Genomic DNA, 15,663 nt, shown 5'->3' with positions numbered 1-15,663 from the left:
ATGAGAATGCAGTGAGATGCTGAGTGAAGCCTGTAGCCTGTGAGTTCATGAAGGCATTTGACAAAGTTCCCCATAGGAGGCTGGTTAGCAAGGTTAGATCTCATGGAATACAGGGAGAACTAGCCATTTGGATACAGAACTGGCGCCAAGGTAGAAGACAGAGGGTGGTGGTGGAGGGTTGTTTTTCAGACTGGAGGCCTGTGACCAGTGGAGTGCCACAAGGATTAGTGCTGGGTCCACTACTTTTCATCATTTATATAAATTATTTGGATGTGAACATAAGAGGTACAGTTAGTAAGTTTGCACATGACACCAAAATTGGAGGTGTAGTGGACAGTGAAGACGGTTACCACAGAGTACAATGGGATCTTGACTAGATGGGTCAATGGGCTGAGGAGACGCAGATGGAGTTTAATTTAGATAAATGCGAGGTGCTGTCTTTTGGGAAAGCCAATCTTAGCAGGACTTATACACTTACTGGTAGGTCTGAGGGAGTGTTGCTGAACAAAGAATGCAGGTCATAGTTCCTTGAAAGTGGAGTCGCAGGTAGATAGGATGGTATGCTCTCCTTTATTGGTCAGAGTATTGAGTATAGAAGTTGGGAGATTATGTTGTGGCTGTACAGGACATTGGTTAGGCCACTGTTGGAATATTGCGTGCAATTATGGTCTCCTTCCTATCAGAAAGATGTTGTGAAACTTGAAAGGGTTCGAAAAAGATTTACAAGGATGTTGCCAGGGTAGGAGGATTTGAGTTATAGGGGAGGTTGAATAGGCTGGGGCTGTTTTCCCTGGAGCATTGGAGGCTGAGGGGTGGCCTTATAGAGGTTTATAAAATCATGAGGGGCATGGATGGGATAAATAGACAAAGTCTTTTCCCTGGGGTTGGGGAGTCCAGAACTAGCGGGCATAGGTTTAGGGTGAGAGGGGAAAGATATAAAAGAGACCTAAGGGGCAACTTTTTCATACACAGGGTGGTATGTGTATGGAATGAGCTGCCAGAGGAAGTGGTGGAGACTAGTACAATTGCAACATTTAAAAGACATTTGGATGGGTATATGAATAGGGAGGGTTTGGATCGATATGGGCCGGGTGCTGGCAGGTGGGACTAGATTGGGTGGGATATCTGGTCGGCATGGACGAGTTGGACCCAAGGGTCTGTTTCCATGCTGTACATCTCTATGAATCTGTGACTCTAAGTGCAAACTTTCTATCCCTTCTTTAACAGGAGCTTTTCATTTGAATTACAGTCAGCATTTTATTCCACATCAATAGTACAAAGATGTAAATTGTACATTGATTAGATAATTGGAATGTGATGCCAACAGCATTGGTACTGGCTGAAGTTACCATGAAGGACTCTGCTTCTCAATTTCTCTCCTCACCTGAGGCATGGTGGTCCTCAGGTTAAACCACTACCAGTTGTCTTTCAAATGAGAGAGCAACCCTATGGTCTGGTGAGATGATGGTGACTTGACAAAAGATAATTGGAACAGTTTCATAAAACTGATCATTTTGATATTGGTGAGCTTTTGCTTTATAAGCTGCCTTATGCCATTACCTGCATTCATAGAGGCTTCCTTCAAGGCTGACTCTGCCTCCCTCTACCCTTCCCTGGTCTAATATGGACTTTGCATCTACCAGGACAGTGTGACTGGAGTGCCTGCATTGCATTCACACTGGTGTGAAATGTCAGCTGAGCATTCAGCCTTTAGCAAATGCTTGCTGGTTTAGTTTCTAACAAACCCTTAACAACTTGTGAGCATTGACAATCAAGCTAAACCAGCAGATACTACTGACAGCTACAATGTCTGCTAACAAGCCTGTATTTTAAAGGAACATTAGGCTTTGAGGGCTCCTACCATGCATCTGATGCAAGGTAATTGACCTGAAACATTAACTCTGTTTCTCATTCTACAGATGATGCCAGACATGCTGAGTATTTCCAGTGCTTTGTGCTTTTGTTCCCAGCATCTGCAACATTCTGATTCTGACAATGGAATGTATAGGCATTTTATTTGGCAACTGTAACTAGTAGGAGTTTGGACAGGAATGATGTGTGTGACATTGTACCTAGTTTTACAATGCACAAACAACTGTGGAAATCCAGTTGGAAATGATTTATATTTCATATTAGAAGATGCCATTTTGAAACATTGTTTCTTCTGGTTTCATAAAGGAAAAGAATAACAGATTATTCTTTTGTTTAAATCTGAGAGAATTACATATTTAAAACAAAGAGATAAGGAGTTAAATGATATGTACCAATCTCCCCATGATACTTTTAAAGTGCTCCAAAACATTTCACAGAGCTGTCAAGGAAACGAGAAACTGAGTCAAAGAAGCAGTCAGATGGCAGGTACAAAAATTGTGAGGGAATTCTCATGGCGAGTTTCAGTTGCAGCAGTAGGATACAAACCTTACTGGCCAGACAAAAGATTAGATTAGATTAGATTCCTTACAGTGTGGAAACAGGCCCTTCGGCCCAACCAGGACATGGAATGGACAAGAAGTGAGAGTCAGAGGAATGGACTGTTGGAGATTGGTGAAGGGACAGACATAAGGAGACGTTAAGTATCGTATTTTGAATGATCCACTAAGACAATATGCAACGCATGGAGACCCAACACAAACAAACAAATTTATTCTGGCATAAACACATGTATAAAAAAATGTATATAAATACATCTGTAGAAATATACACATGTATACACATTTCCACAAGTTTTACTAATTTTTGTTTGATTTATCGGAAACATCTAAACCCACTTCAAATAGCTATCTATTACGATAAACAGCTGTTGAACTCCTTCCTCCTTTATGGAAATGTTACACAATATTAAAAGTTCCATTCAAAGTTCCGCAATCTTTCGCCTCTCAATTTAAAAATATGCCTTGTAGTTTTCAACACCCCCACATTAGCGAAAAGACATTTGCTATTCAGTTTACTTATGCCCCTCATGATCTTATAAACCTCTATTTGGCCACTCCTCAACCTCCTACGATCCAGTGAAAAAACTCCTACCCTATCCAGTCTATTTTTATAACTCAAACCAGTAAATTCCTTCTGAACCCTCCATAGTTTAATAACATCTTTTCTATAACAGAGCAACCAGAACTGCACAAAATACTCCAGAAGAGGCCTTATCAATGTCCTGTTCAACTCAATATGATATCCCAATTCCTATACGCAAACATCTAAGCAATAAAGGCAAGCATGCTGAACGCTTTCTTAACTACTCGGTCTATCGGTGATGCAAATTTCACAGAATTGTATACCTGAACCCTAGGTCTCTCTGTTCTGTAACACTACCTAAGGCCCTACTTTTAACTGTATGAGTCCTGCCTTGTTACCAAAATGTAATACTGCACATTTATTCAAATCAAACTCCATTTGCCACTCCTGAGCCCATTGGCCCAATTGATCAAGATCTCTTAGTAAACTTAGAGAACCTTCTTCACTGTTCACTGTCCCACCAATTCTGGTGTTATCTGCAAACATACTAACCATGTCTCCTAAATTCTCATCCAAATCAAATTTATATACATGACAAACAAAAATGGGCCCAGTACCCATACCTGTTCTTTATCATTTAATTTATGAATCAAACCTAACTATGGGTTTCCTATTCCAAAGAGAATACTTCCATTCTTTACTCAAAATTTAAGAAGCTGGGTAATTGATCCATTTTAGCCTGAAACTGATCAAAAATATTTCAGTAACAAGGACTAAAATTCCTCTTCATCAGACAGGTCTATTTGACTCCAGTTCACATCTGAAGTGGTTACAGGCACAAATTGTATTTGTGTAACCATTAAAACTTTATTTTGATCATGTTTCCCTCCTTGTCTGGATTTCTTCTTCGACTGATTGTGCTAAATATGGCTTCCGCAAAGAAAACTTTATTCTAAATTTTCTTCTAAGGAATAATTCCACTGACATTCTACTGGTAATAGAACGTGATGTGTTAAAATAAATAAACAAAACAAATCACTGATATTTGAGTCAATGACATCTGGCATTTCTTGTGGTTTGTACAGCATTTGTTTAGATGAGCATGCTTAACAATTTGTCCTGTGCAATTTGTCCTGTGTAATTTGTCCAATGTAATTTGCTGCTCTAGTTGAAGTAGGACTATTCAGTGTTCCACCCTGTTCATTCTCATGAAATTTGACAGCTCTTCTGACTGAACTCTGTTGTCAGATACAATTTCTTCTGGAAACTTACAAGCAGCAATCAAACTACACAAAATCTTGACAGTTTTGCTAGTTTTTGTTTGCTTTATCAGAAATGGCTCAACCCAGTTCAAGTAGCTATCTGTCACAACGAACAGGCATTGCCCTTAACATTCTACAAAATCAATGCATAGGTTCTGCCACACTCTAGTTGGCTATTTTCATGATACCAATGGCTGCTGGTTTCTACAGCTTGAGATACCCTACACTGGTCTCCTGTGTCCTTATTCAATCCTGGACTCCAAAGGTAGCTTCTTGCTATATTCTTTGTCAAACTCATCCCTGTGTTGATCATGAAGTTCAAATAGAAACTGTAATCTGGACTTTTCTGGAGTGACAGCTCTGTCTCCCACATAACACAACTTTCATCAACTGACAAATAAAAAATTGGCCTGATTTCTAAATCCAGTATCTGTTTTGACAGAATATTTGCAATCTAGTCATATATCCTTAACAACAAAGGGTTTCCAATTAGTTGTTCAACCAATATGATCTCCTTGGACTGTCAACTCATTAACATTTGAAAAGGAAAATATATCCTCCCTGTGTGCAGCATGGTGGCTCAGTGGTTAGCACTGCTGCCTCACAGTGCCAGGGACCTGGGTTCAATTCCACACTTGGACAACTGTTTGTGTGGAGTTTGCACATTCTCCTCTTTTCTGCGTGGATGTGCTCCAGTTTCCTCCCACAGTCCAAAGATACGCAGGTTAGATAGATTAGCCATGCTAAATTGCCCACAGCGTGCAGGCTAGGTGGATTAGCCATGGATATGCAGGATTATAGGGTGGATGGGATGCTCTCTGTAGAGTGACTGTGGACTCGATGGGTTGATTCCTTCGACACTGTAAGGATGTCAGTCTTTTAATTGCATACACTTCATGTCACATTTAAATGCACACAGTATCAAAACGTAGCTCTGCATTTGGTCTGTCACTGAAGTGGGCAATGAGAGGCTAAAAATCAATTTCAATTGTGGAACCACAACCAAACAAGTACTTATGAAGTGTTCTTAATCCAAAAATTGCTCACTGGCAACTGAGGCTGCGTGAGGCAAACACAATCTGTCTATCCTCACCATTATCCAACATATGAGAAATGACAGCAGCTGCTGTGTATAGGGAGACATCACATGGTGGCTTAATCCTTTTAGACACAACAGATTGTATTAGCATTGTAACAACTTCCAAGTGACATGTATACAGCTTGCATGCTTTGACATACTCTTTTGTCCAAAATTACAGAAAACCCTTTCTCTGGAGTTCATTCAAGGATGCGATAAGGGTCAGGGATTTTATTAGGATATAACGTAAGAATCCACTAGATGTACAGGAAATCTGAGCTCAGGTAGTGTGCATTTCTTATTCTGTGAACTTTATTCTGAGGAGGATGTAGATAACCTTTGTTGACCCTGTAACCCCAATACTAGAACTTTGAAGCATTTCACATTTGACGGTCTTGGCCCGAATTCCATTCTCCCCCAAAAGCTGGACTTGCCTACAGTATTTGGAGCTGAAATAAGTCTGTCATTCAAACAACACACTACACCCTACACTACACATTGCAAAATTTGGTTCTGCACTTTTGAAAATTTCAGGGGGACTGAAGGAGTACCAAACTGCAGTTTATGAAATGGAAATTGACCAAGGTGGATGCTAATAGTCATAGGATCCCTACAGAATCATAGAATCCCTTCAGGCCTCTGAAAAGTACCCCACCCAATCATTCCCCATTACTCTAATTTATCCATGACAAATGCACCTAACCTACACACCCCTGAACACTATGGGCAATTCAGCACGGCCAATTCACCTAACCTGCACATCTTTGGATTGTGGGAGGAAACTGGAGCACCCGGAGGAAACACACGCAGACACGGAGAGAATGTGCTAACTCCCACATTTGCCCAAGACAGTTGCCCAAGGCTGGAATCAAACCTAATTCAAGCTGCACATAGGCATTTGTCAGAGGTTATTTTGAAAAAGAATCTGTCCTCCTGAGAACAGAGTGAATAGATCGTAGCATTTTGCAAATGACAGGTGTCCACTCTATTCAATATCCTCAAGATCTTATATGTTTCAAGAGAACACCTCTCATTCTTCTAAACTCAAATGAATATAGGCTGATTCACGTGTGAAATGAACTTCCTGAGGGAGTGGTGGATGTGGGTGCAATTATAATATTTAAAAGGTATTTGGATAGGTACATGAACAGGAAAGGTTTGGAGGGATATGGGCCCAGAGCAGGCAGGTGGGACTAGTTTAATTTGGGTTATATTCAGCGTGGACTGTTTGGACCAAAAGGTCTGCTTTCTTGCTCTATGACTCTAACTTTGGATTGTGGGAGGAAACTAGAGCAGCTGGAGGAAACCCACACAGACAGTAGCCAGAGGCTGGAAGTGAACCTGGTCCTGTAGGCAGCAAGGCGAACCACTGAGCCACCGTACTGTGAATTGACGAGTTCAGTGTTTCTGAGATGTTCGCTCCATCATACAATAAAATAGTTACAGTGATCTCACAAACCCTATGCTGGGGAATGATTTCCAATTGAAACAGATACCAATATAATTAACATAAACTTGAAGCAGATTAAGACCAGATTCTGACAATAGGACTCCTTCTAACTAAAATGTAATTTGAAAGGGACAAAACTCTGATTTGATCTGATCTGTGGCACAATTAGTTTCTTCGCTCCTGAAAACATTATTCAAGTTGTACAAATGACAGATACAAAAGCTCATTTCAAGTTTCCCAACAGTGATTGACACTTAGAGTGTTCAGCATTTGTCCTGTTTTTGCATTTCATATTCATTTTGCTCAAACATCCTTGTCCTTGAAATAAATCTTGATGATCCTGAGAAAGAATCTCCTTATCAACAGGATCTGAAACTCAAGTGATTACTCTGGGCAGAGTTCTCTATTTTTGAAGGACACAGGACCAATGCTGGGCTGGTCCAGAGTTTGCTAATGTGGCCTAAACTGGGGTATAGTCCACTGAGACTGCTCAAGGGCTCAGTAAAAGGCTATTGCCAGTGCTGACTAGGATATTCTTGTTGACCACTGTAGCTGCTAAGTGGATGGAGTTTCCTGGCATTAGAGTAGGCAGGGAGAGGGGGAAGTCCTTTAAAAGGCTTTTTAAATATCACCAGCTGACACAATGGTGCTACTGCAGATGTTGCCAGTTTTTACTGAATAAATGTTACCAGGGTTATATTTGACTGGGATCCTTCATTTTGTTGTGCCCTCTCTCTTTTGTCTGCATTGGACAGTGGCTTTGCCACTCTCTCAATGCTCAAGGTCCTTCTGTTGGCCCTCAAACCTTGGGAGCTGTCCTCTGTGCTCCTGGGTACATGGATGCTCTCCGGTCACTCATTCTCCATCCATTTAAAAACAGCACCTGGCACATCATGCTGACACTGACCATGGCTTGGACCCAGAAATAAACCAAACGTCAGGGTCCTCAGTGTGGCGATGGGCTTCAATGAATATGTAAGTGGATTGTTGAGGTACACTCCTGTCGCTGAGACCTCAGTGGTCATGTCTGAGTGTTGGACTGAGCCCTGCACAGCTCAGAGTCTCCACTCCTCGGCTATCCCATCATATACAGAGGAACCTTGATTATCCAAAGGACTCGGGCGGAGAATATTTCATTCAGTTAATTGAATGCCGGATAACATAGTTTAGCCAAGCGTTGGGACTTGTGATTTTGCCAGATAATCCAAAATTCAGATAATTGAATGCCAAATAATCGAGGTTCCTCTGTAGTATGCAACAAAAGAAAATAGAGTTTATCAGTCTCTAAGAAGTTTGGTCTGAACTTGCAATAAGTCCTGAGGAACCCACACTAGAACAAACATCAAACACGTAACAAAAGTTCACTTCTCTGTGCTGATTTGGAGTACCTCTTTTCACGAATGTGTCATGTGAACAGACAGATTAGGAGCAGGAGTAGGCCATTCAGCCCTTTGAAGCTGCTCAGGTATACGACAGAGTCATGGCTGATCAGGATCAGCTCGCAGCCTCAATTCCACACTCCAGCCTATCCCTGATGACCTTTCACTACCTCTGCCTTAAAAGTATCCAATGAGCCTGCCTCAACCAGACTCCGGGAAGTGAGTTTCAAAGAGTCACAACTCGCTGACAGAAAACAAAATTTTCTTCCCCATCTTAAATATAAGACCCATAATTTTTAGGCTTTAACTATGAACAGTTATGGGTGTCTACCATCGTTTACACAATTAATACGTTTGCATTACTCAGCAGACCCACCAATGAGATTATTCTGTTCAAGATAGGAGAATTCTTTGCCCCAGGGAGTAGCTAAGGAAATAACCACTGCATCTTTTATGGGAGATGCACATTTCAAAGAGGAATGTTAACATAGAGAAAGGACATGATAGCAGGATTAGTCAGGAGTTAATCTGGAAACAATTTGTCATACAGAAGGTATCTCCTCATGAATGTAAACCTCCATGCTTCTATGCTACGCCTCTGGCCTGCATTTTGTAATTATGAAGGTTGGAGTTTTCTATCATGACACTGACAGCAACACGTATTGTCCTCACATGTACCCGTACAATTAAACACAAAAATTCAAATATTGCTCTCTGTGATTCCTTGTTTCTCCATTACAGGCACAGGTTTTAGAATCACTGAACAGACATGAAATTGCCTTTTACACTGTAATATTCCTGTTAAATCCCAGCCCATGACAAAGCTAATCTTGGGTGGAATGTAAAGTAGGCGATGGGAGGTTTTCCTGCTGTCATAAAATACTTCTTTTCACCTCTTTAAAGGAATGCTTATTGACACAAATGCAAATCAGACAGTCAGCTGGACAGTGATGGGCCAAACACAGCCTTCTGATCACAGAATAAATCAGGGCAAAAGCAAGGCAACAGGTCCTCACTTGCCACCCTCATGCTGGTTAAATGCGACCACAAGTCCATCAGGAAGTGGTCAGCACGTAGCGTCCTTGAGACCCTTCGGGAAAAGGAGAGGGCGGATCCTGTTGAGTGGTTCCCTGAGCAGACTGTCAAAGCAATTTGGCAGAATGCCTCATCGCCAGAACTTTCTAACAAGCACCAAGACATGGCTTGGCTGGTGGTGAGAAGGGCTCTACCTGTGAGATCGTTTATGCACGCCCGGACTCTCTGCCGCACCGCACGCTGCCCTCGAAGTGGCTGCGGGGGGGACGAGACTGTCACACACCTCCTTCTGGAATGTGCCTATGCAGAGGAAGTCTGGAGAGGAATGCAGTGGTATTTGTCGAGGTTCGTCCCGAGCAGCGCCGTGACACGGGACTCCGTGCTCTACGGCCTGTTCCCCGGGACGCACACCGAGACGAATATCAACTGCGCCTGGAGGATCATCAACTCGGTGAAGGATGCTCTCTGGGTGGTCCGAAACCTGTTGATCTTCCAGCTGAAGGAGTTGACCCCGACTGAGTGTTGCAGACTGGCACATTCCAAGGTCCAAGACTACGTGTTGAGGGACACGCTGAAGCTTGGGGCAGCTGCCGCCAAGGCGCGGTGGGGAAAGACCACCGTTTAACATCTGCCTGTCGAAAGAAAAGCAGGGGGCCCATGCAGTCATTTGGGCTCTGCTGACGCCTTAGCTCAATATGTGAGTGAGAGATGCACAGATCTGTATGGAATAATGATAATTCGGAGCTGTGTATGTAAATGTGGAAATATGAATGGCATTACCTAATGTACAGTGTATCAAATTATTCTATGCATATTTTATGAATAAAGTATATTTTTGAAATAAAAAAAAAATGCCCCTTCAACACTGAACCCACCACAAGGGAAGCCATTAAATATCACCCTTCTTCATGCCATAACTACCCCTGAAAACTTCTCTGACTCTGGAAGATTGATTTTATATTTGTGTCATGTCAAATCTTTCCTTGATGTTAAAAATGTGTTTTTTTCAATGTGTTGATAATATTTCAACTACTGCTCTAATCCCACTTCTATGTCTCAACCGTTATCTTGCTATAAAATTTAAAAGGCGCAAAGGCTAATCAGTGCCCTTTCACTCCTGTGATAATTCTTCAATATCATTGAGTGTTACCCTACCTGATGACATCACTGTTGCTGGATACCTGGCAACCAGATTAACTCTGGACAAGGGGAATCCATAACACACAGACTCCTAGATCTTTGTAAGTAGCTTTCTTTGAGGTTAGGATGAGTGCTGTTACTGACAGTCAAACCTGAGCCAACTTGTTTCTGTCACTTTGATTGTGGTATTTACAAGAAATGGGTTATTAATTCTGTTTAAGTATAAATGCGTTTCATACCTTTGAGAATTTGCACAATGTAATTTCTAGCGTTTATGACTTAGGACTGAATATTGCCGTAGGGTGTCCTTACTGAGAATCAAGTCACAGATAATGATCATACGTTCTACTTGTTTCTCCATGTTAGGTTTCCTAAAGAGAAATTCCATTTTTTTGGTCCCATGTTTCTCTTTGATTCTGAACTCAGTGACCTCAGAAAAATATCTTCCTGTATCACAAAAACCAAACATTGCAAAATGCTAAGATCTCTCTTTCCTTGCCCTCCTATCTACACTGCTCCTATAAAACAAAACACAAACCTTTCTTTTGATTTGGCATGTAAGAGCCTTTTGGACTCAGCAATGAGTTTCAGATCGTAACTGACACTCCCATGTTTCCCATGTGGCTGGTGAATTCTTTCTCATGTCTGGAGCTCATCAACTGTGGCACATCTGGGTATTTGTGCACAGCAAAGAACCATGGGTGGAATGAATGACTAGTTCTTCAATATTGTAGCTGGTGTGTGAACGAGAGCATAGGTTAAGGCAGTCGAACAATTCCCTGCTTCTGTTTCCTTTGTGGGTTCAATCTTCTGACAACTTCAGGATTTACATGACCACTCGTGTCAAACATTTGGAAACCCCTTGTCATGTCGTAGTGTTTTGCTTTGAGTTGCAAACACCTTGCTATGTACAGAGTAGACCAGAGTGAACTGATTTCCTCTTTCAGCAATGAAATTGCTAAGATGTGCCTCACTACCCAACAGTGGCAGATCAATGAGCTTTCCTTCAGAAAGGTCAAGATTGGTGCATTTAATCTGAGTGCAATTTTTCATGTGAATAATGAGGACTAAATTATATTGACTGAATATTTTTACACTGGCAGGCTTGTCAGTTCAAGTTTCCTCTTGTTTTCCTTGTTCTGTGGACGTGAATAAAAAACAATGCAAGCTTTGAATCATTTGATCATTAAGTCTCAACACACAAGGCTTGCAAGTCACTTGAAAATGAAACACCTTAAAGCTCTCGCTCGGAAATTACTCTCTTCACAGAGGCAATTGCAACCAAAGCAATATTTTGACAGGGGATGTTTGACAGCCAGCACAGCTCACCTTGCCAGTGATGTTTGTAGTCACAAGTCCTCGACAAGGCAATCATCACAGCACAATACAAAGGGAGGATTGCTGCACACAGTCTCCAACTTTTTCCTTGACCAATATCCGTGAAGCAGTGCAATTTTCCAGCTAAGTAGAAGGTGGTAAAACCCAGACCTGAAAAAGCAACTAGAACATGGAAGGAATTTTAAAATAATATGATTGTAGGTCTTATATAAGTCACTGTTGTTCTTGGATCATACAAGCAAAGATACAAAGTAATTATAATGAAAATCACTTTTACTTTTAAAGTTCACTTATGTTCCTGATAGATGTCTCTTCTCAGACAAGACAAGGGCAGAAGAAGTCTTAACAATGGACTTCATGTCAACGTCATCCCATATTCAGTCTGCAGGGGGTAATTGGTTGTCAATGTTTCACTTTACAATTGGAAGCTTTATATCTGTGTAATGCTCCATGGCAGTACCAAAGGCAAAGGACTGACTAGACTTTCCCCAACTGCAGTGCACACAAATGTAATTGTGTTTGGGTTGGGAGAAGTGGCGACGAGTTGATCCGGATGATGCTAATGTCCACGTGAAAACTGACTTTGTGCTTTTGGATTATTTTGCAAGGGCAGCAGGTCAATGGGCAATCAGAAGAGGCCGAGGCTGGATTCTGGAGGATTGCAGAAGCAACAGTATGGAAGCAGGAAGAAGAGCCATAGCACGTGCAGTTGCAACTCAAGTTGACTTTACTCCTTAGAATTTATTTCACCACTTTGTGAAAACACTTCACTTGTCTCTAATACTTCTTCCAAGTGACCTGGCAGGTCTTCAGCACTAGGTCGATCAAGAGTATAAGCAAACTGGCTCTGCTATTATAACTCAGCATGGTAAGTTTATAATGTTTTCAAAATTACAAAAATACCATTGTACTCTTGCTATAGATTGTTTTGAATAATGAGTACAGGAAACGTTGATGTAAATGATGTACACTAGCTGTATTCTAACCTTTTGGAGTGCATAGCCCCTGCAATGCACTGAATTAAACTGTTCTGCACCATATTTTTATATTAAATAACCCCTCTCCCCATTTTATAGTAAGGGATAGTCTGCATCACAGCTGCTCTACAAATTTGGGACACCAAATAATTTAATTGCGTTCATGCCATTGTATAATGGTGCTGTGTGTTCTCGTAAAAGTAGTGAAATTAGACGAGTTCATATTGAAACTATATTTTCCAGTGCTTGTTCACCAACCTTGTAAGGCTGCAAAGAGTAAGACATCAATCAAAACATTCCTAATTTTTTGCCAAAGAACAGGTACCACACTGAAAAAGTGAAGAAATAGAGACACACACAAAAGAAGCATGAGTGTTACACCAGTATGCCAGTCTCCAGGCTTTTGATTGTCATTTTTTAACAAATATGTATTTTGCAGAAAAAGTATTGAATTATATTTAAAAATTGGTGGTTCTATTGAGGCTGCATTCTTCAAATTTTGCCTTTGTAACAAATTGTTTCCCAGCTAAATGTGAGAACAGGTCATTTATGTTTAAGTAGGTCTGCTTCCACTTCCAGCAATTGAAAAATGAGGTATACAGGTGCAATTCTGGATGACTTGACTTATTAAATTTTTGGTACAGTATGCTAGATGACTTTACAGCAATTTGAAACACTCTCCAGATAATTTGGGGTTTTACCAACTGCTTTCACCTTCTGCTTAACCTACTGTGATTGAAAGTCATAAACAAATTCCTTTGTATCCATCAGTAACGGTCAAACTGACTTTAAATCATCATTTGCTTTCTCAGTATGAACATGAAATCATGATCAAATTAAAAGTCTCCTGTGGGATATTATTGGGATGTGCTGATGCAGCCATTAATTGAAACATTGCAAATCAGTTCACCAAAACAAATCTGTCAGGCACATACTTGTAATATTACACAGAAACTCTGTGACAGAGTTGCTGCTGAAGATGTCTGGATATCTTAAGCAGCAGTGTTGCATTATTTATACTTTGTCTCATTGCAAGTAGGTTTTGATTCTGAGGACAAATGACACTGCAGCAATAAACTCTCAGTTCTTTTTCAGTTCTAAGACAAAAATCTTTCAAAGTAAGTTTCTGTAATGATCATCAATGTGTGACAAACCTACAACAAATCCACAAAGCTGTCTTATTTGTACAGTGTTATTCCAATTAAATGATCAATTCCTTGATGTCAGATAGAATGAATTCACACCAATTTAGACTGCAGTATGTATCCACAAAGTATGAACAGAAATAAATATGATGTAATTGATAGAATAAATTTACACAAAGTATCTTGTAGCTTAGCAACACAGAGGAATTCCACGGCCATCCTGGTACCTATAGCAGTTATAACCAATGGTGACAATCAGGTTTATTAAGGAGTGGAAGTTGTGTTAGTTAGGTGCCATTCCGAGTACTGAGTTCAGTTCTGCACTCCACGTAATCAGGGATAATCCGCTGGCCTTGAGGAGTGCACCACAGCTTCTAGACTCTGGGCAGAATCTTACAAGGGCCTAATATGGGCTCTGATGAGAATTGTAGGCGATTGTGTGAGAAATCAGGTGAGGCCTTTTTCAAAGTTGAGAGCAAATCGTTGCATTTTCAAACAGACTGCTGTTGAGATGAGATTATTATGAGGCATGGAGACATGCCTATTAACAATGATTATTGCTTGTTAACAGCCTCATTAACAATATATCACACCTCATTAATATGTAGCTTCCTATGCTACTGCCAATAAGCAGACATCAACAATTAGTAACGTGAAAGTCAAAGTGGATACTTGATGAATTTACCTCACTGCTTGCTCCTCCTGGCCACCATCCTGGGGACATAAATTTAAGGTGAAGGGTGGAAGGTATAGGGGAGATGTCAGGGGTGGGTTCTTTACCCAGAGAGTGGTGGGGGCATGTAATGCACTGTCCGTGGGAGTGGTAGAGTCAGAATCACTGGTGACCTTTAAGCGGCAATTGGATAGGTACATGGATGGGTGCTTAAGCTAGGACAAATGTTCGGCACAACATCGTGGGCCGAAGGGCCTGTTCTGTGCTGTATTGTTCTATGTTCTATGTTCTATGACAGAATATGGGCACCAGCTGCATGCATCTCGGATCTATGGACATTGGCATCTGACAGCAGGCAGCCTCACAGGACCCTTATGGTATCTTTCCAATTCACTTAAAGGACAGCTCTACACTTTTAAGGTTCCCTTCAGGATGCACTGGCAACTAACACTGAAAGGCTGCAGCACGGACACCTTGTCCACAAGTCCAGGCAGATTGGACCAGCCTCATGTGAAGGCTGCCCACTTGCTGTCTGTATATTCACTTACTTAGTGTCAAAGTGGATATAACCCTGCATTGTTTGCCTTGCTACACCATGCCATGTCCTTTTGGGCATTGAAACATTGGCCAGAGCCTAGAGGCTGCCAGTACTGTTTACACACACACACACACACACACACACACACACACACACACACACACACACCGTATCAGTCAGGGAGCTGCAAGGACGGAATCAGGGATCTGGTGTGTCCTTTTCTGGGGTAGTAAAGTCAGTCATGGGGCCCAACAACAGTCATCCCTGGGGTCCATGCACTGAGTGGGGGAGAGATGGAAAGTGAATTGAGGGGAGAGGGCTTGGGGGCATTCAAGGCTGGGGGCTGAGGTGGGGATAAGAGGAAAATTGAAGTATAAGTGGGTAAACAGTACAGAATGGTGAGGTATGGAAGATGATAGGAAGTGAGATGATTGGCATTGACCATCATTATGGGGAAGCATAGAGAACCGTGATGAGCATCATCAAAGTGTAACATTGGGGTTCAGATGTCAAAGAGGTGGAGTTCGCTGTGGTGCATTTCCACACTGTTGGTGCTGAAGGAAATGTGCCTTCTGGGTACAGAAAGGTAAACCTCTGACAGTACCCTGAGTCAATGTCAGTTTAATGTGCATAAGTACAGACTACACCTTTGCTGAATATAAGGACATTGACAGGGGGCAAAGACATCGATCA

General features: G+C 41.4%; 1 protein-coding gene across 1 annotated transcript in view; it reads right to left on the bottom strand.

Moving 5' to 3' along the window:
* LOC132826148 (phospholipid phosphatase 4-like) overlaps nucleotides 1–15,663 on the bottom strand; it is a 191,597-nt gene that overhangs the window by 7,347 nt on the left and 168,587 nt on the right. The window contains exon 6 of the mRNA XM_060841794.1: nucleotides 11,629–11,799. Coding sequence (XP_060697777.1) covers nucleotides 11,629–11,799 — 171 coding nt within the window. The remainder of the gene's footprint in view (nucleotides 1–11,628; nucleotides 11,800–15,663) is intronic.

Source organism: Hemiscyllium ocellatum, chromosome 22 (genome assembly GCF_020745735.1).
Source record: "Hemiscyllium ocellatum isolate sHemOce1 chromosome 22, sHemOce1.pat.X.cur, whole genome shotgun sequence".
Lineage (NCBI taxonomy): Eukaryota > Metazoa > Chordata > Chondrichthyes > Orectolobiformes > Hemiscylliidae > Hemiscyllium > Hemiscyllium ocellatum.
The sequence above is the reverse complement of the archived record's forward strand: the minus strand, read 5'-3'. Positions and strand labels throughout refer to the sequence as shown.